The following is a 24999-nucleotide window of genomic DNA, read 5'->3' as shown; positions in this document are numbered from 1 at the left end:
AAAGAGTCATCTTTTTAAATTTAACATATAAAACAGGATGCTCATTTACCTTGACGTAAAATACACAGCTGATGCACAAGATAAGACAGAATTATACAAAAATACCAAACCTCTGACCTCAAATCAGTATACAGGATGCACCATACATAGGACATTCAAAACACTCTTTTACTCTCTCAGCTATTTCTAATTATATCAACTTAAATCACTGTAATCTGATAACCAATTTTTTTTTAAATGGGTTGAAATTAGGCACTTAATAGATTACTAGAATCAACAAAGTTCGTGCTTCTTTGTTCTTGAATGCAATCAAAATATTTTCTTCTAACGAGTTGGTCCAATAAAAGTCTTGTAGAAATGCACACACCCTTAAGCTATTCATTTTAATGAGTTTATTCTGAGGTAAATAATAAAAAAAAAAAGCAATGAATATACTTTATGTTAGACCATGCAGAAAAGTTTATTGGAGTGAGTATGATACATGCTTCAGGGCAGTAGTTATTATATGCAGTGTTTTACTTTTTAATAAAATGGACACAATTTTTTACACTGTCTCTTAACAATTTTACAACCTAACAGTAGTAACACACAGTACACCAATCTCCTTTCAGGATGGTGCTCCTGATAAGGAACGCACAGGGTGGCTCTTGTAACCTGAATAAAGGCAGTGGTGTCTCTCAATTAAACACTAAGTATCGGGATGTACTGTGTGAAATGCTTCTGGAACGAAGAAGATCTGAGCTGTTGTTACTTCAAATGATTGCTTTTACTTGAGCCAAAGCACGGTAAACTTCAGGAAATTAGCCCTAGTTAATAGACAGGTAAGAATATACTTTTACTCTTATTTAATCAACAATTTACTTGTCTGAAATACATGTGTTAGTATTGTAGCCAGGTATGATGTGGGCTAAGGAAGCTTACAGTATTTTTGAGGAGTAATGGTGTGTACATAAAAGATGAATAGCTTCATCCCCTCCCTCTCCCTCTCCCCACATTTTTTTTTCTGTCTCTCAAAATGCAAGATGCCTTGGGGGCATGGCAGGAAGACTGTCACCTGTCATTGGACCTGTGATGCTAAGATCTCTCAGAAAGCCACAATTAGTGTGCTGTGTGGTGACTTCCTTCTGCTTGGCAATATGTAGCAGAAAGAAACAATTATGATACTCACTTTTCCCCATCCAATCCTCTTTCTGCTTCTTGAAAAACAGGACTGGGGACAGGAACTGTCAGTAGGAGATTGTTGAATCCTGCCTTTCATTCTGTCATTTGGAAGATTTCTTTTAAAAGTTTTGTCCCCAATCTCTATGCATAGATCAAACTGAAATAAAAGGTTAAACACTGAGTCTCAGTCTCTTGCAGGAAAGCTCCTGAAATTCCAGACTTAGTCTTTTTTCATCAAGATGTGACTTCAAATATGGTAAGATCAAACATAATCATAGTTATGAGTGTCACTGGTATCTGCCTAGTATATTGCCGTGATTTCCATGGTGTGTCAGATAATTAAAGGATTTCCAAGCCTCAACTCACCAGTAAAGAACATCTAGATCTCAAGGCCCTGCAAGGAGTACCAGGCTTAGAATGGCCTTGCCAAGAAGACCCAAATTAAGACCAAACATCCCCACTGTACAGTGGAGAAGAGAAGCAGCCAACCGGAAGGCAGAAAGCAGAGAGCTCCTGCAAATGGGTCCTGAGTCCTCTGCCCAGTCTTCATGGTACTGAAATTCTCTAGCCTGTAATGGGAGGAAAATGCAAGGAAGTCTTGTGTAAAGTTCTGAACTCATTAGCTATGGGAGAAAGCCGTTAATATATTTTAAAAGGAAAAAAAAAAAAGCTGATCTCAAAGCAAGGAGTCCAACATTAGAAGTGAGAACTTACCCTTGTATATCTTTCAGTATGGTAAAATTTCAGCACGTGCTTATGTGTGTGTCTGATGTGGGAGGGCTGATCCTGGGATGTAGTGGATTTGGGAGCTTAGGCCATTTATAGCAGCAGAGGATCCATTCTCATCAGTTAAGAACTGGACCTCCTGGGCACCACATGTTGTAGGGGACAATGCACCTGGGGCTGAAGAGCTGGCACATACTCCTTTACTTTTCCTCAAGGTTGATGGTTAAAGGCTGTTACTTGGAATTGCTAAATTCAAGGTTAAATTTTAATATGAGGATCAAAAATACTCATTCACCAGATTACAATGTTAGATTTTAACTCTCTTTTTATTGTTCTACTTAAGATGTTGCACAACAGTGCTCCCATTGAAACGGCAGCCTTTAGCCTTTAGTAATGCACTGCAAAGTTCACTTCCAGTGGCGGTTTCAGAATTTCTGGGTAAGAGGTATTTAGAGACAGCAGTCTGATTGGAAGGGCTGTCTAGCGGATTCACCTGGAAGTTGTGTTTGCATTAAAATGCCTGCTGTTTACAGTTAAATTGGAAATTTTAGTTAGAAAGTAGCATCATTTCCAGGATTTTAAAGCTCTTCTTTTCGTTTTTTAGATTATAATTTCCATGCGTGAGGATGGGGATTAGGGGGGTGCTGATGGAGACCCACCAAAGGGCTAAATCTTGCCAGCTCCCCACTGGAGTAGCTGCTGATAGTGTCCCAATAACAGCTTGTAAATTTCTTCAAGCTGTTCATCTCTTCAAGCCTTTCATTTTGTCCCTATTGCATTTACCATACCAACCCTTTAGATTGCCACAGAACGGAGGACTGACATCCTGTGTAAATGATCAAATCACAAAAGCTGGTATTCGTAGCAAACAGAGCACACGTTTTAAACAGATTTTTCTCTAGTAGTATTCTTGAAAATCTCCCTTGGGTGAGAAGATTAATCTAATGGAGGGAGACTTGAGAAGTGTTGAAAATCAATGAAGGATACATAGGATACTATTTTTAAAAGGCTGTTTTGCCAGAAGCCTCTTTATTTGAACAATACTGTGACTGTACTGGGCACACGGGCCATGCTCTGAGCCTGGGTCTTTCTTGGTTTTCTCACTGTTGTGCAAAGCAAGACAGTTAATTCACACGGAGCAGATTACAACAAGTTTGACAGAGAGGATATCCTGTAGGAAAGTGCAGTGCATAGATGCTGGTGGGCAGCCTTCACACAGTGCAAGCCGTGACCCTTCGGGGGGCCGCCTGGAGAGAACATGCCAGCCCTTCTCTCAGCTTCTCCTTACACCCAGGTTTACTCAAGCACTGTGCAACCACCTTTTGCTTTGGTGCAAATATTTGTTTTCTAATTGAGCCTAGATATTGGTTTTATAAGAGGTAAAATTATAAATTACTGTGGTTGAGCAAACATCAAATTTTGTAAAATATGTCTTCCCACAAGCCTCATTTCAAGCACAGTTATGACATAAAAAATATTCAGAGATTAAATTGCCCATGAATCTAGTGCTCAGAGAAAATAATTGAACAAATTGGATTACTGAAGTTCAAACTGGGTCATAGAAATTACAAATATTTACAAAAGATGACCTTTCACAGCATGGCTGCAGGGCTCTGGATTCCGAGAGAAAATGAAACAGCTTCTTTGTGGTTGTGTAGTTCTGATTTTCACTGCGTCATCCTTTATATATATATTTTGCTTTCAACTCCTTTTCCTGCAAGTTTCTATCATTTTATTAACATCAAAGGAAGACTCTAATTTTAGAAATTGAAATTGAAGAATGGGAAACTATGTAGCACTTTGCTGAGTTTGATATCAACGTTTTAAGAATAATTTGAGGGCTTCCCTGGTGGCGCAGTGGTTGAGAGTCCGCCTGCCGATGCAGGGGACACGGGTTCGTGCCCCGGTCCGGGAAGATCCCGCATGCCGTAGAGCCGCTGGGCCCGTGAGCCATGGCCGCTGAGCCTGCGCGTCTGGAGCCTGTGCTCCGCAAGGGAGAGGCCACAACAGTGGGAGGCCCGCGTACCGCAAAAAAAAAAAAAAAAAGAATAATTTGAAATATGATTGTATTGTGCATGTTTGTGTGTGTGTATATATATATATGTTACATTTCTATTTATCTATCATCTATATCTATCTATCCATCTATCATCTATATCTATCATCTATATCTATCCATCTATCATCTATATCTATCTATCTATCTATCTATCTATCTATCATTGTCATCTATGTATCTTCTATCTATCATTGTCATCTAATCTATCTCAATGGTGCACTGAAGTTAGCTCATACTGGTTCTTGAGAACTGACAAATACATTTTCAGGAATTCTGCAAGCTGGTTAGCGCTATGTTGGTAGCTTGAAAATGGCCGTGACAAAACTATTTAGACCATGAAAACTGGTAAATGACACAAATCAGGGATTTCGTTCCACCTGGAGAGCCAGTTGTTCAATAATTTACCAATATACCATTGTAGGCTTGGTATGGAAAGGGACTTCATACATAGTTCAGTCCACAGTGGAAGAAATAATTAATTAAAAAAAAATACCAAAGTTAAAAAAAGAAACTATTTTGCAATTTAATTTAATGAATAAGCTCATAATTGTCTTAAAAATCACTTTTCTTATTAAATGTTTTAAAATAAAATAATAGAGTTTAGTACATTTCTTAATCATTGTCTCTGTTTTAGGACATCTGTACAAAGCTAATTTGGGACATCTGTTGACTTATTAATTTAGTCAAAATAATAATCCTACATTTATGATTTTTAGATAGTTGCATAAATGTATGCTAAAGTTAAATATTAATGAAAGTGAAAACTATATGCAAAGTGGATGAATCAAACTTTTCTTGTGGTGTAGCTTTTGTGCGTTTATTTCTTGTAAACTCTGTTATTTGGTGTTGAGGTATTTTTTCTCCAATTTGTGTCCATGCATGCATGTGTGCGTATGTGTGTGCATGTGTGTTTATACACACACATGCACAGATGCACAGACACATACATACATAAACCTCAACAAATCACAATATTAAGGAAATAGGATATCTGGCTCATTTAATATTCTACTTAAAAACCAGGAATGAATTATGTTAAAAACTGTGCTGAGCTTATAAGTAGCTATTTGATTTGGCCAAACAGCTCTTCCTCTCTTTTCTAAAATGTTAAAAATGCCATCTTTTCTATTTTTCCCCATTACGTTAACAACATGTTTAGTTGAAATGTGCATACTCTTGGTTCAGTAAATACTTTGCCTAGGAGTCAGAGGACAAGTGTGAATTTAAAAAAATTTTATCTATTAGATTTATTTCTAAGAATGTGCTGAGCCTGGATCAGAGCTGCTGAGCAGGTTGTGCACTGGAGTTGTGCACCATGGTGACTGAATATGAGAGACCTGAGTTTTGTTGGGCAAAGAAAGGACAGGTGGAAAGAATGATTTCGGAACCTGGAGATAGATAGCAGGAATGAAGAAAATTCTAAAACTGGACACTTCTGAGCAATCACAGGCCAGGAGGAGGATACCAAATCTCTGGAAAAACGTAGCTTTTCTTCTAGCTACTGAGGACCTCAGCACTCCCCAGGTGCATGTCTTTGACCATCAGGATCTCAGATGTAGATGTAGAGAGCCATGAGGTAGGCTGCCTCTGAGTCCACAGATAATTCCCTGGAAATTAGTTTTCAAAAATTAAATGTATGGCATTTAATTTCTCCATTGATTTGCTGCTTTTTGAGAAAAGTAGAGCAGAGCCCAGGACATTCCAGATAAGTAAAGGTTCTGATCTTGTAACGGTCAATCGGGTGGAGAGATGGAGTTGTTGCAGAAGTATCAGAAAATTTTACAGCAGTAGTTCACATGTACATTCATTCATTGTTTTTTCCCTAAGAAGTGGAGCAACCTAGGAGCTTATGCTACAGTAGAGTCTGATGCACCACGGTGATTACTTCAAGAACAAAGAAGCTCATACAAAGATGTGATGTCTTTCTGTTGGTGCGAGGTTTCAAACTTGAACTTCTTTAAAATACATTTCCGGAGATCTATTTAAACATTGATATGCCACACTTAAAAAGCAGTGGCTTGTTGGTAAAATGCAATACTGAAATGGAATACTGCTTTTTCATAAAAAGAAGAACCGCGTTTGGAAAATTAAATATCTTTTAAAATATTAAAAATAAACATACTCTCACAGCTTGAGGGTTTGAATGAACCATGTACCAAGGAGTTGAGACAATTCCTACTTAGGGTTACATCCTGGGACCCCCTCACGTTCAAAAGATGACCAGCATTTCTGCGCCATCCATCTGCATTGTCAGTTCCATTCAGAAACCATTTTAGCATATCCCACACACAACGTGACTTTTCATGACAAATCACTGTCATGCCACGTAAAACTGCTGTGCTTTTTCAGTATAAAAGAGTTTTGAGTTTTAGAGTTCAATACCAAAACTAGGCGTGTTCTGTAAAAGCTTAAATTAATCCGTTCAGTGCACTTGCTTTTAAACAACTCTATCTTGATTTTCTATCCTAGATAGAATTTCAGCTCAATTGTACTATTTTTCAAACATTTTGGAAAGAAAACTTTCCCAGTATAGAACCCAACACAAAGATGCTTAATGTATTCTCTGTGATTTAATTCTATTTTCAGTCCATATTGGATATGGACTCCACCTGGGAAATTTTTCTCATTTAAATGGGAGGAAGTGATCTTTTTCAGGTAAAATTCCTTTCTTGGCATTTACAAATATTGACCATCATGCTGAATGTGAATATCCATCAGGAATCAATGGAAAAAGCTTAATTTATATTATTTTGAAAGTAAATGTTTCAATGATCATAAAAATCTTTTTATGTATTCCTCAAATACTTGGAATGGTGATTTAATATATAAACATATTTGTACAGGTTATTTTTCATCTTTAAAACACTTTGCAATTTTGCTTTAATACTCAACAAAAATGAGTAATTATTTAAAAGTATTTTTCAACATTTTATAAAATAAATCTTTAATGTATTATTTTTGGATCTTGCTTGATCTGTCATTTTCTAAGTGATTAATCCCTGATGGATTACATAGAGTTATGTGACTATGTCTTTAATTGTATTTATAAATTTCTTGTCACATATTTGAGGCAAACCTGAGGATAGATCATTGAATAATTATTTCTTCTCTTCTAAAATATTTCATTTCTCCATTTTCTTCTTTAGTGGTCTTTTGAAGAATCCAATCTGTTGAGAAAATACCAAACATAATACAATTAGTTATTTGAATTTAGGTAATAAACACTAATCTCAGATAAAATTTAGTTTAGTAAAATGTTAGCAATTGTGGGCATACAAATAATATAATCAAGAGGTATTTTTTTCATTGATCTATTAAGTAATACTGAATGTCAAGAAATGTCATTTATCAAATTGCTATTTCATTTTTAACTTTTTTGTAAATTAAATATATCATGTCTCCTAGTAAAAACTAGTATATGTAGCAAACTAACTTAAAGGGTTTTGGAAAAATATTTTGGGAGACATACAAACTGCAGTTAGCTGGCAATGTCTCTACTTTGCCATCACCTTTCTTTTTCAGGGATGTGGCAGAGAAATTTCCATCAAGTAACTGATGGTCATAAATTGAGGTAATTATTGCTGATGGTGAATCTCATAGGTACACTATGGCTAAGGGGTTTGGGATGATTTCTGAGTTGTCTGGATTAACTTTAAATGTGTTAGCACATCTGTCTATATAGGCTTGACATAAAGAGTCTCTTGAAAACACCCTGTATCATTTGGATGTGAAAATGAAGTCACTGAACATATGAAAAATTTTACATAGTGGTGAATGTGGGTCCCTTTTCATTATGCTTTGTGATATGGGGCATCATAAAAATTACAAGTGCTTTATTATTTCCAATTAAAGAGTTTAATAAAAATAAGGATAGGAGCTAGAAGGTACCTTTGCAATATTCTAATCTAAAATGGATATTTTTAAAAAAGAAATTAAAAAAAGGGTCCTAGAGAAGTGTTCTTTTTTTAAATCTGTGTTTTTTGTTTTTTTTTTTTAATTTGAGAGTGGATTATAATAGCTCAAGCAAAGACAGTGAGTTAATTCTTGGAAAGTGTGGTACTTTCATGTCATTTTAATCATGAAGTTATGGTAAATGCAAGGGAATTATATATTAAAAAAATAATTATTGAACAATTGAGGGCTTCGAGGGCATAAATGGTCAAACATATGCAGTTTTAAATTAGAGAAATTTTACTCGGGGCTTTATGTCTTTCTCCATGCCTGAATCTAGTTGGGGGTAGACGTCACAGAAAAGGTGACAACAGAACAAATGAACATGAAGAAACAATAAATGTGTCTTCCTTAGAATGCCAGTTCTCCTGCATGTATCAGGCCTTTTCCTTTGAGCCAACTATAAAAGTTCTGGATTCACAAACCATTAAGCTCTTTAACTTGTACCTGCATGTTCTGAAAATAAATCAGACAAGCCTTTTACAAAAGCAAGTGGTGAATCATGACTTTTCTCTTTCCTGCCTCGCCCAGTTCCTGATCTTTTCTTCTTCTTTCTCAAGTCTTTTTGCTTCTTTTCAACCTTCCTTTGCTTTCACATGTTAAATGCTTTATTTTAAAGCTTAACTTCTGTTATCTAAACTTTTCCACCCAACTGATTCTATTAACATTGAGTTTTCAGTGGAAGTTGGGTGATTAGAGTGGAGATTAGGAAAATACAGTTTATAGCTTCAAACTGAACAGGGCCAATACTAGCCAACAGTTGCAACAAGTTAAGTTTGTTTTGAGCACCCAGACTTTCTTGGTAACTTTCTCTTTGCTTCTTTTTCTTTTTGTATTTACTTAATGATCTTATTTGTGTCCCCCTAGTTCAAAACCCTGTGGCAAAGGTCTGATTAAACAGTCCTTGGCAGAAATACATGCTCATGACTTTAATATAGAATAAATGTTGAATGAAACATTTATATTAACATATAAAAGACTAATAGATGGCAGCGCTATTCCTCATCCACACTCCCTAAGGATATGCATATTGGATGAGGAACAAAGCTTTGGGATTAGTAAATAAATCATCAAGGGTGGATCAGACATCAGGAGTCTCATTCTATCCTATTGGTTACATTGACTTGACTGGGCGTCTCCCTTAGTGTGTGGTACCATATTTCAGGACATGTTTCCCAACCTATTTAAACCTGTGTCCTCTACAAGCCTTCCCCCTTCAACATCAAGCATATTAAGCACCTACTAAGATTTTGTCAGGCTTTAATCTCTGCTATGCATGCTACGAAGGTAAAGCTATAAAGACTGTGCCTTTTGAAATGGAATTCCAGCTCTAGGAGGAGCCTTTAGCCTGTTCCCTGAACAAAGTCTCAGACTGAGAATTTTGATGAACTTCCAGACTGGTGGGATTTGGAAGAAGAAGGAAGAAAGGATAGTCCTGAGGTTTCTGCTCCATATCTAGTTAGTCTAAAAAGATGCCTGGGGATGAGAGTAGCTCCTCTGAGCCTACCGCAGACCAAATTCTTCAGGGAGGTTCGAGCAGGAGGAGGGCCAATTAATCTTTTCAGTATAATGGAGCCGCTGAAAGTCTGAATCCAACCGGGGGTTCTCACTCCAGTACCAAACATTTTTATACATTTCAGAGGGTTTATGACCCTCTTAAACAAAACCCAATTCCTGGAGCTCCAGAGTGAAGAGCCTTGCCTCATAGCCTGCAGTGGTGGGACATACTGGATGAAGGGTTGGCTTTGCAGATAGAGCATTGCTTGAACCCAGTCCCTTACTAGCTGGTAATTCTTGGGAGAGTTACTCTCTGTTTGCTTCAGTGTCCCCAAGGGTAAAATGTAGTTACTTAGTTGAAAAGGTTGTAAGGAAAACAGAGTGAAGAGAAGCAAGAGAGAACATAGAGTGAGGGGGCTAATAGTGTTGACACAAAAGTGAAATGCCCAGATTCAGATTTTTACTTTGAAACTGACAAACCATGTGGTCTTGGGAAACATATTTAACTTTTCTATGCCTCAGCTTCCTCGCTTGCAAAATGAGGTCCATAATAGTGTCTTTCTCATAGGGTTGATGTTAGTATCTAAGTGGAAAAGCTTAAAACAGTTCCTGGTATATAGTAAACACTCAATAAGTGCTAGTTTCCCTCCCTTCTACTGTGGAATCACCGTTCTCATTGCTGGAGCTCCCACTGATGTGGCTGCTGAACTAACTATACCTACTGGTCAGGACAGGCCAAAGGCTGTTAAATGGTCTTTCTTTGGGCTTAAAAAGAAGATCTAAGAAGCAATCAGAATGTGCCATCAAAACATCTCCTGGATGGAAGAATGTGTTTGTTTTTATACCTATGCTTTTTCAGACTGATGACCAAAAAACAGGTGGCTGAAACTTATTTGTTAGCTTTACAAAGAGGTACACAACTAGAGAGACTATCCAAATAGTCAGCTCTGGCTTTCCTCTTCTCTTGGCAGCGGTGTCCTAAAACTATACGACCAAGTGCTGTGCTTAGAAGACCATACTGAAAGAAATCAACAGTAAAATCTTCTATTACAGGTGCATATGAACAAAGAAACCACATTCTACATTTCAAGCACAACCTTGACACCACTAAGCCAGGCCTTGGGTACCACAGTGTGGCAAAGCCAGGTATTACAGACAGAGCACGGATACCCTGTAAAGTAGGAGGAAGAGCTGGAGGTTTGAGATGGTGGAGAATTCTGTCCTGGAGACTTTGCTGGAGAAAAGCAATGGATTCTATTTACTGAACTAAATGCTCCTGATATACGTGGCTTTGTTCATCTTCTCTGAGAGTAACACCCCCAAAGAGGAAGTTAAGTCATTATAACTAATGTTAGTCAGAAAGGATAGGAACAGTTGGTAATTTGGTGGGAGAGAAATTTGTTATTTAAACTATTTGATTAAACGATAATTCTGTTGCTCAGGCATCAGAAAAATGAATATGTAACCACAATCTGTAGTTTTAACATAGTTTAGCTTTGAAACAAAATAATAAGTAAAATATAGAGTGATATATGGTAGAATAAATGCCAATTTGATATTTAACTAGAAAAATATTAAATTCAACTTTTTATGAGATTATATGCTCTATTAAATTTATCCTAAAAGCTATCATTTCAGTTCTGCTTAATCTGAAAAAGATACAGCTAAGTGTTTGAAAAATTTTGCATATCTCAGTTTAAGCAAAACATCTATGTAAATATAGAGATTGACCCGACAGAAAATAGATGGTTAGTCAGTTTTACAGGAGGATTTGAAACAGGAGTCTATGCAACTATAAGATTTCCATTTCATCGACTAATTGAATAAATATCTCATTTCTCACTCAGGAGTGCAACTATTGCATAAAATGTGGTATTTTTATATAGTAAAGAAGCATTTACTTTTTAAGATACATAGAGATATGTGATTAGGATAGGGCTTATCTTAACCATAATTCTGTTGCTATATATTCTTAAATTGACATAGGAATTCATTTTTTTTTCTATAAAAGACAGTTTTCATTCTTCTGTTTATAAAAGTAATGCACACTTAATTTAAAATTTCCAGTGTTATAGACAAATGAAGATCCCCTATAATCTTAACCTCTAGAGAGATCTTCCATAATTTTTGGATATGTCTATATTTTTTCTTATACAAAAATGGGATCAAGTTGTGCACAATGTATGAGATATACATTTTTCTTTTTAATTTTGTCTTGGTTATCATTTCAATTGCTGTGTGATACTACATTTCACAGCATGGATAAATCACAATTTGTTTCACCAATATGCTGTTGACAACTGAAGTAGAAAAGTCAAAGGAACTTTGGTTCATACCTTCCACAGTGCTAATATGAGCAGCATTAATAGCAATAATCCAGCAAAAGCACTCAACAGGATAACCCATAACGGTACTCTGCCTGGTAGCCCATCTTTGGATATTTGAATAGCAAGCTGAAAATTATTAAACAAGATTGTTAACATTGATAAACACCTATTAGAACTCCCAGTACACTGAGCTCTTTCAGGTTATAATTTTCTACCAAACAGTGTACTTAATCTCATTACTACATACAGAGAAAACAATGAGTTCATATTTTAAAATGCCCTTCATCTATTCTAAATATCTAACCATGTCATATTCATTATTACCAAAACAATTTTATAATTTTATCCTTCAGAAATTTATACATGAAGAGTAAACTATCTATGAATCAGAATTCTCAATAATAGAAGTGAATTTAACTCAGGGAGAACCAACAGTATTATATGTTTTAAAGATTTATTAGTAGCCTCAGTGCATCATTACAATAGCATAAGTTGGGGCTGGAACGTTGTCACAGGTTATGGACATATAAACCTGAGTAGGTCTTCTAATTCTAACTGTAACTTTAATTCTAATTCTAATGTGCTTTATTTTTTGTTTACAAATTGAGGTATAATTTTCATATAGCAATATGCACAAATCTCAAATGTACAGATAAATGAATTCATGCATACATCGCCCCAGTGTGTATTTTAATTATACCACACTGTCTATTCCAGTTGACATACTCTTAGCATCTTTAAATTAGGTCTTAACTGAAGTACATCTTGAAGGAGACAGCTTTTAGAGTTCCAGCTACTCAAGCTCTCTCAGTGTGGCACCCAAACCTCAATGAAACTTGTCTGCCCTGCATCCCATCCCTTAGGTTTCTGAGAAAAAAAACTAATTCAGGGTAGCTATCAATGACCAACAATAGCTCAAGGTTCTGCATCTCTGTTTAATGGGGAACATCTCAATTCCTTAACCTAGAGGGGAAGAGTAGGGGTTAAAAAAAAAAGAAAATAACAGGGGAGATATTTGCATACAGTGGATATTGATCCAAACCCCTCAAATGCCTCTGGGTAGGTCACTGCTCATGCATCCGGAAGACAGAGCTGGCAGGAGTATAGATGTACAGAGAATCAGATCTTTGAAGATAGACTTTAAACACATCTAAAACATTTCCTTGAACTTAGAGGTGCAGAAAGGGAAGTCGGGATGGGATCAGTGACTTCCCCAAGATCATAGAACTACAAAATGATCATTTTTAGTGATTTTAACAATTTAGGTATAATTTGTCTTTAGGATAAAATGTAAAATAAAGAGCTCCATGTGGAATTTTAAACTAACATTTAGGGGAAATAAAGCTAACTGTAATATTTTAACAACGCATATTTAGGAATCAGATATACTCTTTTCCAATATAATATATACTCATATTTTTTTATGCTTACTGGCGAAATTTTAGCTTCTCTACATGTGGAACAACTTTTCATTTATTGGGCTAAGGGCTCTTTATAAAGTAAGTAAACATTATATCCAGATATTCTATGTATATATTCTTTAAAGGTAAATATTTATCAGAGGTCACTGGAATTATTTAAAATAGGTACTAATTTGAAATAAAAAAATTAATACATCAGTGTTAGGCAGCTTCCAAATAGAATTTTATGACTCATGATATCCACATGAAATAATTAAACTCTCATGATAAAAGGGGGAATTATGCTGAAGTGCTCACATCTATAACAGGTGCTCTGGCCTTACTATATAACAGGACGAGAAAAAAACGCACACCATTTTATTTTTACCCAGGACTCCAGCGTGAATTTGTATTGGGGAATAGTACTTCATTTTTATTTCAAATTTCCCAATGACTAAATAAAGAAAACTTTTAAAATTTTACATGTATTCCTATACAGTATAAAGACATTTTCTGTAAAGAAATTGTTTTTTCTAGTCTGTTCTTCAGATGTCAACTACACTTTATAATAATGGTTTTTAAGGAGGAAAATTACTAATGCATCATTTGTTATCAAGGTGAGAGTAAAAACATCAATTTACTGTGATAATTATAAGTAATCAAGTTAAACACGGCATGTTAATTGTAAATATCATGGTTTTTCCCAGTTTCTTACAAAGAAGAATGAGACTGAAATCACACTTGAAGCTAATCAAGTGTAATTTGAAGCAGAAAGTGTCACTTATTGAGAGCAGTGCTAGTCACTGCTTTAGGGACTATAAGCAAATATAAAACATATGTTACAAACAGAGTGAAATGTATAATGTTTTCAAAACTTGGAGTCGCACTTACCTCTCTTTTTTGATTGCCAGCACTTAAAACTAGTGATGTATTTTCACTCTGAAGTTCTGCCCCTACAGTAAGATTTAAGCTGGAAAAATGTGCCTGAAAAGCAAACAGGATTTACTACTTTCAATATATTGAGCTAATCACATTGAGAGCTAGTCATGTTTTAGTGCAATTTTTCAAACGAAAATTTTTATGAGAGATTGAAACACTGGTTTAACATCCAGATGGAACTGATGGTGTGAAATGATGACTGTGTATCCACCATTCCTCTCTGCACTCAAATTCTCACTTAGATCCTTGTTATAGAATGGGGAATTTTTCTGAATAACACAGTTTCTATTAAGATTTATCCTTCGCAAAACAAACTCCAAACCCTGCCCTCCTTTCATGTAGCTGGATATGGAATAGCTACTCTCTGGCGATGAGGTTTACATAGGAGCTTGTTTAGGATTAAGCATGAAATTACCAATATTCAACAGTTTGTGACTTATGAAAATAGCAACTTAATATGATTAAATCTAAGAATGGAAATTTCATATAATTAACAAAATACTTCTAACAGAAACAAATAATATAAAATACAATGGATTAAGTTTTAAAGAGCTAGTTGTCAGATGGATTTGACTTTATTAAGGGTTAAAAATGTCCTCCAAAATAGATAGATAAATAGATAGACAGATAGCTAGATAGACAGTCTGATCTAATACAATGAGTCTATAATATATGTTAGCTCTACTCTTTGTTAATGCCGTCAAGGATTGTCTCTCTATAATTCTTTGTCTCTTAACTGAGTTCTAAGGTATTAAGTGCAAACTTTGCTATTGTATAGGTGTTTATCTCTTGAAGTGTAAAGGAAAGAATAAGAGAGACTAAAAAGAAGCATATACATGAAAGGGGACCTTGGAGATAACTTAGTTACTAATAGACAAGGAAAATGACACCCAAATAGCTGGTTTAGTAGAGTTGGGCTTGGACCACATTTTTCCAGACTTCCAGTCTTGTGTTCTTTCTAGAGAAGCATTCTGCTTTGCTTTTATTAAGTGTTGAACAAATATTTGTTTATATTATTCAGTTATTGCAGAGAACTATACAATCACTTACTTTTATAAAAGTTGGTTTCCATAAGATAAGTGAAACATTCACTTGGCTCATGTCAGAAGGAATCAGATTACATGTGATGGTGGCAAATTTACATGCACTGCAGTCCTGTTTAAAAGCCCAGAGGTATAAATTAGTATTCTTGCCTTTTGATAAAAGATAGTATATTAAAATATTCTACAACATAGTTATTTTTAGGTTGATATTGAATTTATTCACTTGGAAAGCATGAGGTAAAATTAGTACTTGTCTTGGTAATTTGAATTTACCAGAATGGTGCCTCGTTTGATATCTTCAGATTTGGATATTATCATTTTCTTCCCAGAGTTGATACCAAAAGGATCCTGGAGGCTACTGGGTCTGCAGGTGACATTCTAAGAAATAAAAATATGTCTTTTATCAGACAACGTCTGATGTCAGAGGGAAAAATGACTTGGTGCAATAATGTGAAGAATCTGTGAATGATAGCCATTGCCATACCTGAAAGATCAATCTTCGTAAGTGTGCAATATGGAAGAAGCTATTCTGCACCAGCCATATACATATACCACGCCCCCCCATTAATAATTATTGTTACCATGCCATTTTCAATTGTAATAGATAGCAGTGAGGTTGTTATGGAAAAGGAAGAATGCCAGTAGAACTTACTATTACATAAGTAATACATTCATTAATTTGTTTTCATCAAACATTAGTTTGTAGAGTCCCATAAAATAGAGAGAAAAAAAATTTAACTCTACTGAGGAAAAAAAAAAAAGGTTAGCATCTATTAGTCAATATGTTGGCTCATATAATGGTTTATAAAATAAACAGACCAAAAAATCCGGAGAGGGACTTTTGTCTCTATTTATGTATTCATCCAATAATATTTTTGGAGTCCCTATACACCAGGGTAAGACACAGTGTGTGTGGAAGGGAGATGTAAGAAAGCGGCCCTATAGATGTTAAAATGCCATGTTTATAAGTTAGCTGATTCTTGGATGGTTTTTCTAGACTTAATCTAGTAAACCTTTTGCTTCCCTAGGACTCTCTACCTCCTTGATAAAATGTAGTAAGGATGAAGGTTCATAAGTAGTAGGACAAGTCTAATTTTATTCTTTCTAGGTTCCCACAAACATGCTTTTTTGGATTAGAGGTAAATGCTAGAGGTTTATGTTTTCCTTGCCTTTAGGAAAACATTTAAATATTACAAGTTAACCACCACTGTTGCTATTTCTTGATTTCTGAGAATACCTTTACTTAAAATCTCTGCAAAGAAGAGACTGTCAAATGCTGAAATAATGCATGCATTAATTCAATACTTATTGTGATTTTTCTATGTTTTAGATACCTAAACCATAAAAATAAACTACCATATCGACTCATTCAATGCTATAGGTACAAAGGGGGCATGATACTGCTAACTCTTGGGATGAGTAAGTAGTATTGTACTGTTTTGGGTGCAGCTGTGTGTGCTTAGGAGCAGTGAAGAAGACTTTTTATAGGGTGGTTTGATCACTTCAAGCAAATTAATGGTGCAACAAACTCTTCAGGCATAAGTCAACAATTAGGTATCTAAAATCTGCTCTAGTAGATTGAATAGTGAGCCCCAAAAGATATGCCCAAGTCCTAATACCTGAAACCTGTGAATATTACCTTATTGGAAAATAGCGCCCTTTGCCGATATAACTAAATTAAGAATTTCCAGATGGGATCATTCTAAATTTAGGGCAGGCTCTATATCCACTGAAGGGTGTGCTTTAAGAGACAGAAAAGGAGAAGACACTGAAACACAGGGAAGATGGCCCTGTGAAGACAGAGATTGGAGTTATGCTGCCACAAGCCACCAGACGTTAGGAGAGAGGCATGGAACGAAGGGCCCCTCAGAGCCTCCAGAGGGAACCGACATTGTTGACACCTTAATTTTAGACTCTGGCCTTCAGAACTGTGAGAGAATAAATTTCTGTTGTTTTCAGCCACCCTGTTTGGGTAATTTGTTACCACAGCAGCGGTAAGGAACTAATGCCTCTACTAAATAACTAGTGGAAGTCATTATTATTATTACTACTAGTAGTAGTAGTATAATTTTCTAAATGCCTCTCCATGTTACTTCGATAAAATCTATTTATCACAGAGAATAAAAGACTTTAGATACAAATTGAAGAAGATAACATAATGACATAACTCTGAGGCACACATGACTTACCTCAGAAGATGACCACCCACTTGAGTACAGTACAGGAAAACCATCTGATGTCATGTTGGGGAATGAAATTGACAGCTTAAGTTCTGGCATTGGAAAATGCCCACTTTTTCTAATCTACAGGGGAAAAAAAGAAGTGTAATCCTTTCTTCCTCTTTCAACAGCAGTTTTTCTGTCTTACATAGGATTATGGTTCTTAATTGATGAATTAAGGTATGAAATATTTTGAATGCCAAAATGAATACAGAGGGTTTATGGCACTGTACAGAGAACTGGCATAATTAAACAAGCAAAAAATAAAGATGTTTCATGGTCAGTGGTCATATGCATCAGCTAAAATCATATATTGGTCCTTCATCTTCCCAAAATGAGTTAATTTTTTGTGTGTCAATTTACCATGCTCATTGTACTTTTCAACACACCAGTATTTTTGGAGGTGGAAAGGAGGGAGAACACTTACCTGATTCACTCAGAACAGGTAAGTATATTTTTGTTTGCCTCAACCCAGCTTGCTATAATTCTCTGAGCCCACAAAGTCATTTCTCACCCCAGCTAGACGGTATCTGCCACTACGGTACAGGCAAACGAGACAGCCATCTTCCCTTCACAATCCTGTCCCCAGCTAGGGTTGCTGTGTCCCTGGCTGTTGGTAATCCAGTCCAATGAGAGTCAGACTGACTCTCATTTCAATCCCCATCTCTTCTATCCACTAACCTAAAATTATCACTTCACATCACATCCTGCCACCAATGGCGATGAAGTGCATAGGGGACGAAGTCTGGGCGGGATGAAGTTCAGCAGGAAGCTGGACTCACTGTCCAGAAGTCCTCGCCTGCTTAGAAGAGGTGCACTGAACTGGGCCAACCAGGTGCAATCCCCACCCCCTCTTCTCCAGGTCCTCAGCCATCTCCTTGGCCTTTCTGCGCTGAATTCTTAGGCGAGCAGGGTGCTCCTTAATCTACAGAAACAGATGCCAGGAAGTCCAACTGACCTTCCTACCTGAGACTTCTAGACTGAGAGCTATTCAGATCTGGAGCTGTTTTCTGTGGTTGCTGAAGATTAAATGAAACCCTTAATCCTGGAATTCTGGAGATTCCTGACCACCTGTGCCTGGTCTCTTAACCATGCTCCCTGACTCTTATCTTCTTATTATAATATGCCCTGGGCTTGCCTGGCATGGCCTCCCAGTCTAATTCCAATTGTTTTTCGATATTTAGTCAGAAATTGGGTATTCTGTAATGCACACTTATTCTTTCTGATTAAAAACAATGTTCCTTATAGATACTTTGGAAAATATTGAAAAACATTAAGTTTCCTACAATTCTATATTGGTAACATTTTAGTGCACAAATTACCTTTTATATTTGCATATTATGTATCTTATAAAATTTGTATCATATAAAATATGAAATTTCGTGTCCCATTTGTAAAATTTATTATGTCATGGCATCTTCCCATAAATTTAGAGATTCTTTGAGAATATGATGTTTATTAGCTGCTTAATGACAACCACAACATCAATATTTATTGTTGACTGTTCCAGACACTGTGCTAATTTTCTCACTTGCATTATTCCCTTTAATCCTGTTAACAGCCCTATGAGGTAGATTCTCTTATTATCCCTGTTTTGTCTATGAGGAAATAAGGTTAGAAAGAGAATAAAGACTTCCAAGGTCACTGAGCTGGTAAAGAGCAGAATTAGGTTTTTCTTTTTCAACTCCAAAAGGTGCCCTCGCAACCATTATAATAGCTGTCTCCCCATGCCCAGGTTTTCATTTTTTAACTAATATAAATAACATTGTTAAGAGTATCTCTGGGCATAAATCTGTTTGTACCACCAATAATTTCCTATGGGAAATTTCTAGCAGTAGAGTTACTGGGTTTCACCTAAAAAATGTTCTTTTTTTTTTTTTTTTTAATTCCATTACTCCAATTTTAGATTTTACCCTGGCAAAATAATAAGAGATACAAAAGATTTATGCTCAGGGATATTCTTAACAATATTATTTATATCAATATTATTTATAATAGTTTGAGAGTACCTGTTTCAAGTCTGGACCCTAAAATGTGACAATTCATGAAGATCTACAACATTCAAAGTCTTTCCCTCCCTTCCTCCCTTTCTTCTTTCCTTCCTTCCTTCCTTTTTTTCTTTCCTTCCTTTCTTGCTTGTTGTTTGCTGAATTCCCTAATCCAGGAAAAGCAAATGGGACTTGAAAAACTGGGTAGCCTACATTTCAAAAATTTACCCCAGTAGTAGAGTGATTGACATTCATCCTAACTTCCTGGGTATAAGTTATCATAGGCATTTCAGCAAAGGGCACAAATAAAAACAATGAAATGTTCTTGAGAGTATTCATTTATTTCCACTTTGTAAGAGAATTCCCTTTTTTCATCGTTGCCAATTCCCAAAGAGATTGAGACCATCTTCACCTCTAATAATGCTGCATTATTTCATACTTTTGAATACAGTTTTAAATCCATCATTTGAATTGGATGTTCTTTTACTTGCATAATATTAACTTGAGTCTGTGTCTGTAAGTAGGCAGTACCTAAAATGACAGCTTGGCTCAGCTCCATAATCACTTATTATAATGGTTAGGAAAAGTCTGTTATGAAGAGTTCAAAAATAGAAATAGAGGTTGTAATAGAAAATATTATTTAAGGAGGCGATAGTAGGAACACCAGTAAGTTATGGTATAATACATATGAAAGGTAGCAAGGAGCAGAATAAGATACAAATTTATTTGTTGAGTAGGGAAATTATTACCAAGTCAATCTGAAATAATCTATTTCTGAAATAGTCATGCTATTTTTTAAAAAGTGCTTTTCTCAGTTATACTAAAAAATGCAAATAAAGTCTACCTGTTTATAGGTAGTGTCTACTTGGTTCCCTATTTTTTCTAGGAATTTATTATAATTAATTGTGTCATAAGGAAATTAGGGACTTGAGTCTTTAAAGTAGCTTAAAAGTATAATTATCATCAATTTAAATAAAATTATTTTAAATTAGTGAAATTATAAAGATTAACTGTTGAACAAACATGTCTGTGTGTGTCTGTTAATACTTTTATTTAACTTACAAACTTACAAATAACTCTTTTACAACACTAATTTAGAGGTAATTTCTTACCAAGTAGAAGATATTAATTTCATTTCCAATGTCCTCAGTAGAACTAATAACTTCAGGGACTGTCTCGTTGGCCGCAATTGAAATATGGTATTCACTTGCAGAGCTTTAAAGAATTAATTGGAAAAAGAAAAGTAAAACACAACAAAGTTTAACTTTTACTTGACTTCACTCTTTTTCTTTCTTTATTCCAGGTAATCCCACAAAAAGTACTTACAGAGATTTCAAATCAAAGGCAAATTCTTTTACCCTGAAATCTAAAGTTAAACCTTTGAGGAGGGTGAGAAGGATTATAATTTAATTCCATAGTTACTGATGCTAAAATACATACAGTTTTTAAAGTAAAAGTTTCATTGTTACCAAGTGAAAAGTTTTCATTAATTCTCTAATATCATATACATTTAGTGAATAATCAGGCTACAACCTGGTATTTTTAATAGTGCTGAAATTAAATAGATTTTAAAAATGTGTTACCTTTTCACAATTTAAAGTCCTACATTTACTGCTAAATTTAAAAGTTCAGTCTTTTTCATACAACTTCTCCATGTTCTTTGGATGAACTTGGTAGAATGAAATGTAATATAAACATATTTAAAAGCAGTACTTCAGTTTAGAGAAGACAAATAAGAAATATTTATTAGTTTAAATAAATGAAAAATTCTTGGGAAAAGTCAGTGTACCAAGACAAATGGAAGCAGAAAAATAGAAAACAGCCAATAGAATGAAAGGCTAAGAAATAGAGGCAAAATTTACATGTATATCATACAATCCTTTCATTTTTGTCATCTGTTATCAGTAAAAGGAAAGTGCCATAGAAAATAAATTAATAATATGACAAGACTCTTAGACTAAACTTGCCACAGGTTCTTGTACTTTTTGTACATTGTGCACATTTATCTGGAAAAAGCCTAGAGTCCTGCTTATACAAATTTGCCAACATGAGTGGTGTTTGGATAGATCAGAAGTTCTTAGGAAAAAGGATGGTTTATGAATAATGGGAGAAATAAATAGCTCTTGTCAATGAACAATAGTTTAATCTTGAATGTCCAGAATGGGCAGGCTAATCAGATGCCATACAATAACAAGAGCCAAGAAATATGTCGGTGACCTCTAAGAACATCGTCTTTTGTGAAGGACTTCTGAGTCTTCACCTTGCATTTAGGAGTTAAGACGGGACTGCTAATGCAATCCGGTATCATTAGCACCTCACATCTTAGATTATTTGAGATGCTGATTCTCAATTTTTAGAGTGCACCAGAATCACCTGGAGTGTTTAACACAGATTTCTGCCCCCTCCCCCCACAGAATTTCTGATTCAGTAGGTCTGGGGTGGGGCAGAGAATCTGCCTAACAAGCTCCCAGGTGATTCTGATGCCCTTGGCCAGGGACCACAAGCTGAGACCCACCGGGCTATAGGAAGCATCAACATGAAAGTGTGGTGTTCTCCTACCTGTAAAACTGTAGTCCAACTTCATATTTTACAGGGATAGAAACGTTTACTTCATTATCAAAAAGGGCTTCAGGTGGCTCTTCACTGTCACTAGAAAACATACAGCACAGTTGGACAAATCATTAAACCATTGACTATTTATAGACCTTTCTAAGCATTTGAATGAGAAGCTTATTTTGGCAACTAAATAAAGCACACACACAACTTGTGTGGGATCCTTGATTTTTTAAAAAAAATTCAGTGTGGAGAGGGAGATCAGAGATGGGTATTGTTAAAAGCTGTCGAGGTGATTCTGAAGTGCAGTGAGGGTTGAAAAACACACTGATTTAGTATGAGGTTTCTCAAACTTCTATGAGAATAATGATAAATATCCTTGGGTCAATGGTTAAATACACAGATTTTGGGGCTTCTCTCCTAGAAAAATACGGATTTAGTAGGTCGGAGTTAGGACTCATGAATTTGTGTTTTTTAATATAAATCACACAGGTGATCTTATTTATCACAGATGAGGCCCTTGTGAAGAGACATGCCTAGGATCACACAGCTGAGAGTAAATCTGAAAATTTTTGTCATTTAATAGTCTTTCTATACCTTGTACTTGATGATTGTATTATTTGTTGAGCACTTACTTATTCCCCTGATTTTAGTTATCGTTTCAATTATATATTATGTAAACGCATGCATATATTTTATACGTACATATACACACGTATCTCATACTCTTCTGTCTTAAAAAAGAGTACGTCTGGGCTTCCCTGGTGGCGCAGTGGTTGAGAGTCCGCCTGCCGATGCAGGGGACACGGGTTCGTGCCCCAGTCCGGAAAGATCCCACGTGCCGCGGAGCGGCTGGGCCCGTGAGCCATGGCCGCTGAGCCTGCGCATCCGGAGCCTGTGCTCCGCAACGGGAGAGGCCACATTAGTGAGAGGCCCGGTAACGCAAAAAAAAAAAAAAAAAAAAAGAAAAGAAAAAAAAGAGTACGTCCAAATAATATAATAGTAACCAACACTGGCTCTGGGGCCAGAGTGCATGAAATTGCTCTTGGACATAGACCCACTTTGGGAAAGTTATTTAATCTCTCTGTGCCTTGGTTTCTTCATCTATAAAATGGGGATTTTTACCATTAAATTCTTAATAAATGGTGAGTACCAAGTGTAAGATACTTAACATTGTGCCTAGGACATAGGAAATACTCAATAAATATTAGATTTCATTATTATTATCACACACACCTCTCTACCAAGTGACTAAGCATCTAGCATTTTGTCTCACAGAATGGGCAAAGAGTACCCATTAATGGCTCTGCTTATTCCCAAGTGTATCAGCAGCTTGGTATGTGTGATGAGGCAGTGAAGGCAGCTCCCTGCCCTGGGTTATAGATACATGTGTGATTGGGTTTTTGCTGTGAATAGTCCCGTTCCACACTGCAGCTAAGTTAATATTCCAAAGAAACAGCTCTGTATTTATGACTTCACCCCTCAAAAACTTCTCTGGCTCCTCATGGCCTGTTCAACTAAGAAAAGATGCCTCATTTTGAAATTCAACACTTACTGTAACATGGTAAGATGTACACTTACTGTAACATGGTAAGATGTATACTCCGTGTTTATCTTCCATTACTCCTTTATCTATTCTCTATATTTGCACTAAAATGGATCAGCCAATATTCCCCCAAATAGATCCAGTGGTCTACCTTTGAGTTTTTGCTCAAGCTGTAAATTTTGCCTGAAATGTTCCATCTAACTACCGACCAACCTCTCTGAATTGCTACCCACCCTTTAAGGTTCTTCTCAATTATAACCTCCTTGATAAAGCTTTCTTGGATTCTCATTGCCAAGCAGATGTAATTTCACCCTCCATTAAGTCTCTGACACATGGCTTATATTTCTCTAATGAATTTTCCTTGTTCTATCCTGTGTTATAATAATTTAAATACTAGTCTCAGTCCCCTACTGTAATATTCAACCCATGAAGAGGTTCATGCCCTTATTTAATTTTATATTCCCTAAGTGACAAATTCAATATTTTGTCCATAATAGATCTCAAATAAATATTTGTTGAATTGAACTGAATTGAGCATGCAGAATTAACTCATCTATTAATTCATTTTCTCACTTATTCACTACTCACTAATTCATTCATTCTCACTCTACATTTATTTAGTGATTATTAGATTTTTTTTTTTTTTACTGGGGAATAAAATAACAAATAATAAAAGTTTATCTCAAGTTGCTTATGGTCCAGTGGATAGTTATACTTAGAAGAAAGGTAAGCACTATTTCAATGTCCTTATTAGACTTTTGTTATTTTTAGTTTGTGTATTCTACGCCATTTCGGAAGCTTTGACTGATTTGAGTAAAAGTTATTAAACTACAAAAGGGTATCATAAAACTTTAAGTCCCTCTAATGATTCAGTTGACCTTGATGAGCAGTCAGTAAAAGTTTTTAAATTAGAAAAGCCTGTAAAATTTTAAACGGATTTAAATGCAGTTTGGCAGATATAAGTGAGGTGTGATTACAACATGTTTTATAGCTCATAGAACCAATGATTTAATCCAGTTAGGTGTATTATGTCTATTAAATGAAAATTTCTTTATTTTGCTGATTATTCATAAGGATGTTTTTGTGAAGCAAAGGGGTTCACTGCCTTCCACTTCTACTGATCCCATAAAAGCTGTAAGAAGTTCTAGTCAGTCTATAAAACAAAATATTTTAAATACATGAAAGAAATTATATGCATGCATACACATACACTCATGCACACATAGGAACCAACCTTGTTGTACTTAAATGAATGATCACATTTTCCATGAGATAAGATGAGTTAAACTGAAATAATATTTTGAATGTTACCTATAAAATAAAAATATCTTTAGTAACAGATAAAGTAGTAGAATGTTTGATTAAAACATTAAATTATATAAATGATATTTTATCATATTACCATTGTCTACCAGATCACAATCATAAACAATGTTATTATGAAATGGTCATAATTAAAGCCTCTTTAAAATGGAAACCTCAAGTATCAGCCGCCCTCTATATCTATCCATTATAAAATAGGGGAACACATACTGAATTCCATTGATTTGATAGGATAAAAAAGTTGTGGACCTTTAAGGAATAACAAAA

At 35.5% G+C, this 24999-nt stretch overlaps 1 protein-coding gene across 6 annotated transcripts in view; it reads right to left on the bottom strand.

Annotated features, from left to right (window-relative positions):
- Nucleotides 1–437: 437 nt before the first annotated feature.
- Nucleotides 438–24999, bottom strand: part of ITGA1 (integrin subunit alpha 1) — a 168992-nt gene continuing 144430 nt past the window's right edge. For 2 of the 6 annotated variants that reach the window (XM_055086552.1, XM_055086550.1), the window contains 9 exons: nt 24644–24720; nt 21870–21959; nt 20423–20525; nt 17293–17406; nt 15377–15481; nt 15111–15215; nt 14013–14105; nt 11731–11847; nt 438–7113 (listed from right to left, as the gene is read on the bottom strand). In XM_055086552.1, coding sequence (XP_054942527.1) covers nt 7069–7113; nt 11731–11847; nt 14013–14105; nt 15111–15215; nt 15377–15481; nt 17293–17406; nt 20423–20525; nt 21870–21959; nt 24644–24720 — 849 coding nt within the window. In that variant the 3' untranslated portion in view covers nt 438–7068. The remainder of the gene's footprint in view (nt 7114–11730; nt 11848–14012; nt 14106–15110; nt 15216–15376; nt 15482–17292; nt 17407–20422; nt 20526–21869; nt 21960–24643; nt 24721–24999) is intronic. The other 4 variants (XR_008618050.1, XM_055086551.1, XM_007106813.4 and 1 more) reach the window with 4 other exon arrangements.

Source organism: Physeter macrocephalus, chromosome 8 (genome assembly GCF_002837175.3).
Source record: "Physeter macrocephalus isolate SW-GA chromosome 8, ASM283717v5, whole genome shotgun sequence".
NCBI classification, from domain to species: domain Eukaryota; kingdom Metazoa; phylum Chordata; class Mammalia; order Artiodactyla; family Physeteridae; genus Physeter; species Physeter macrocephalus.
Note: the sequence above shows the minus strand (reverse complement) of the source record. Positions and strands in the feature narration are given on the sequence as shown.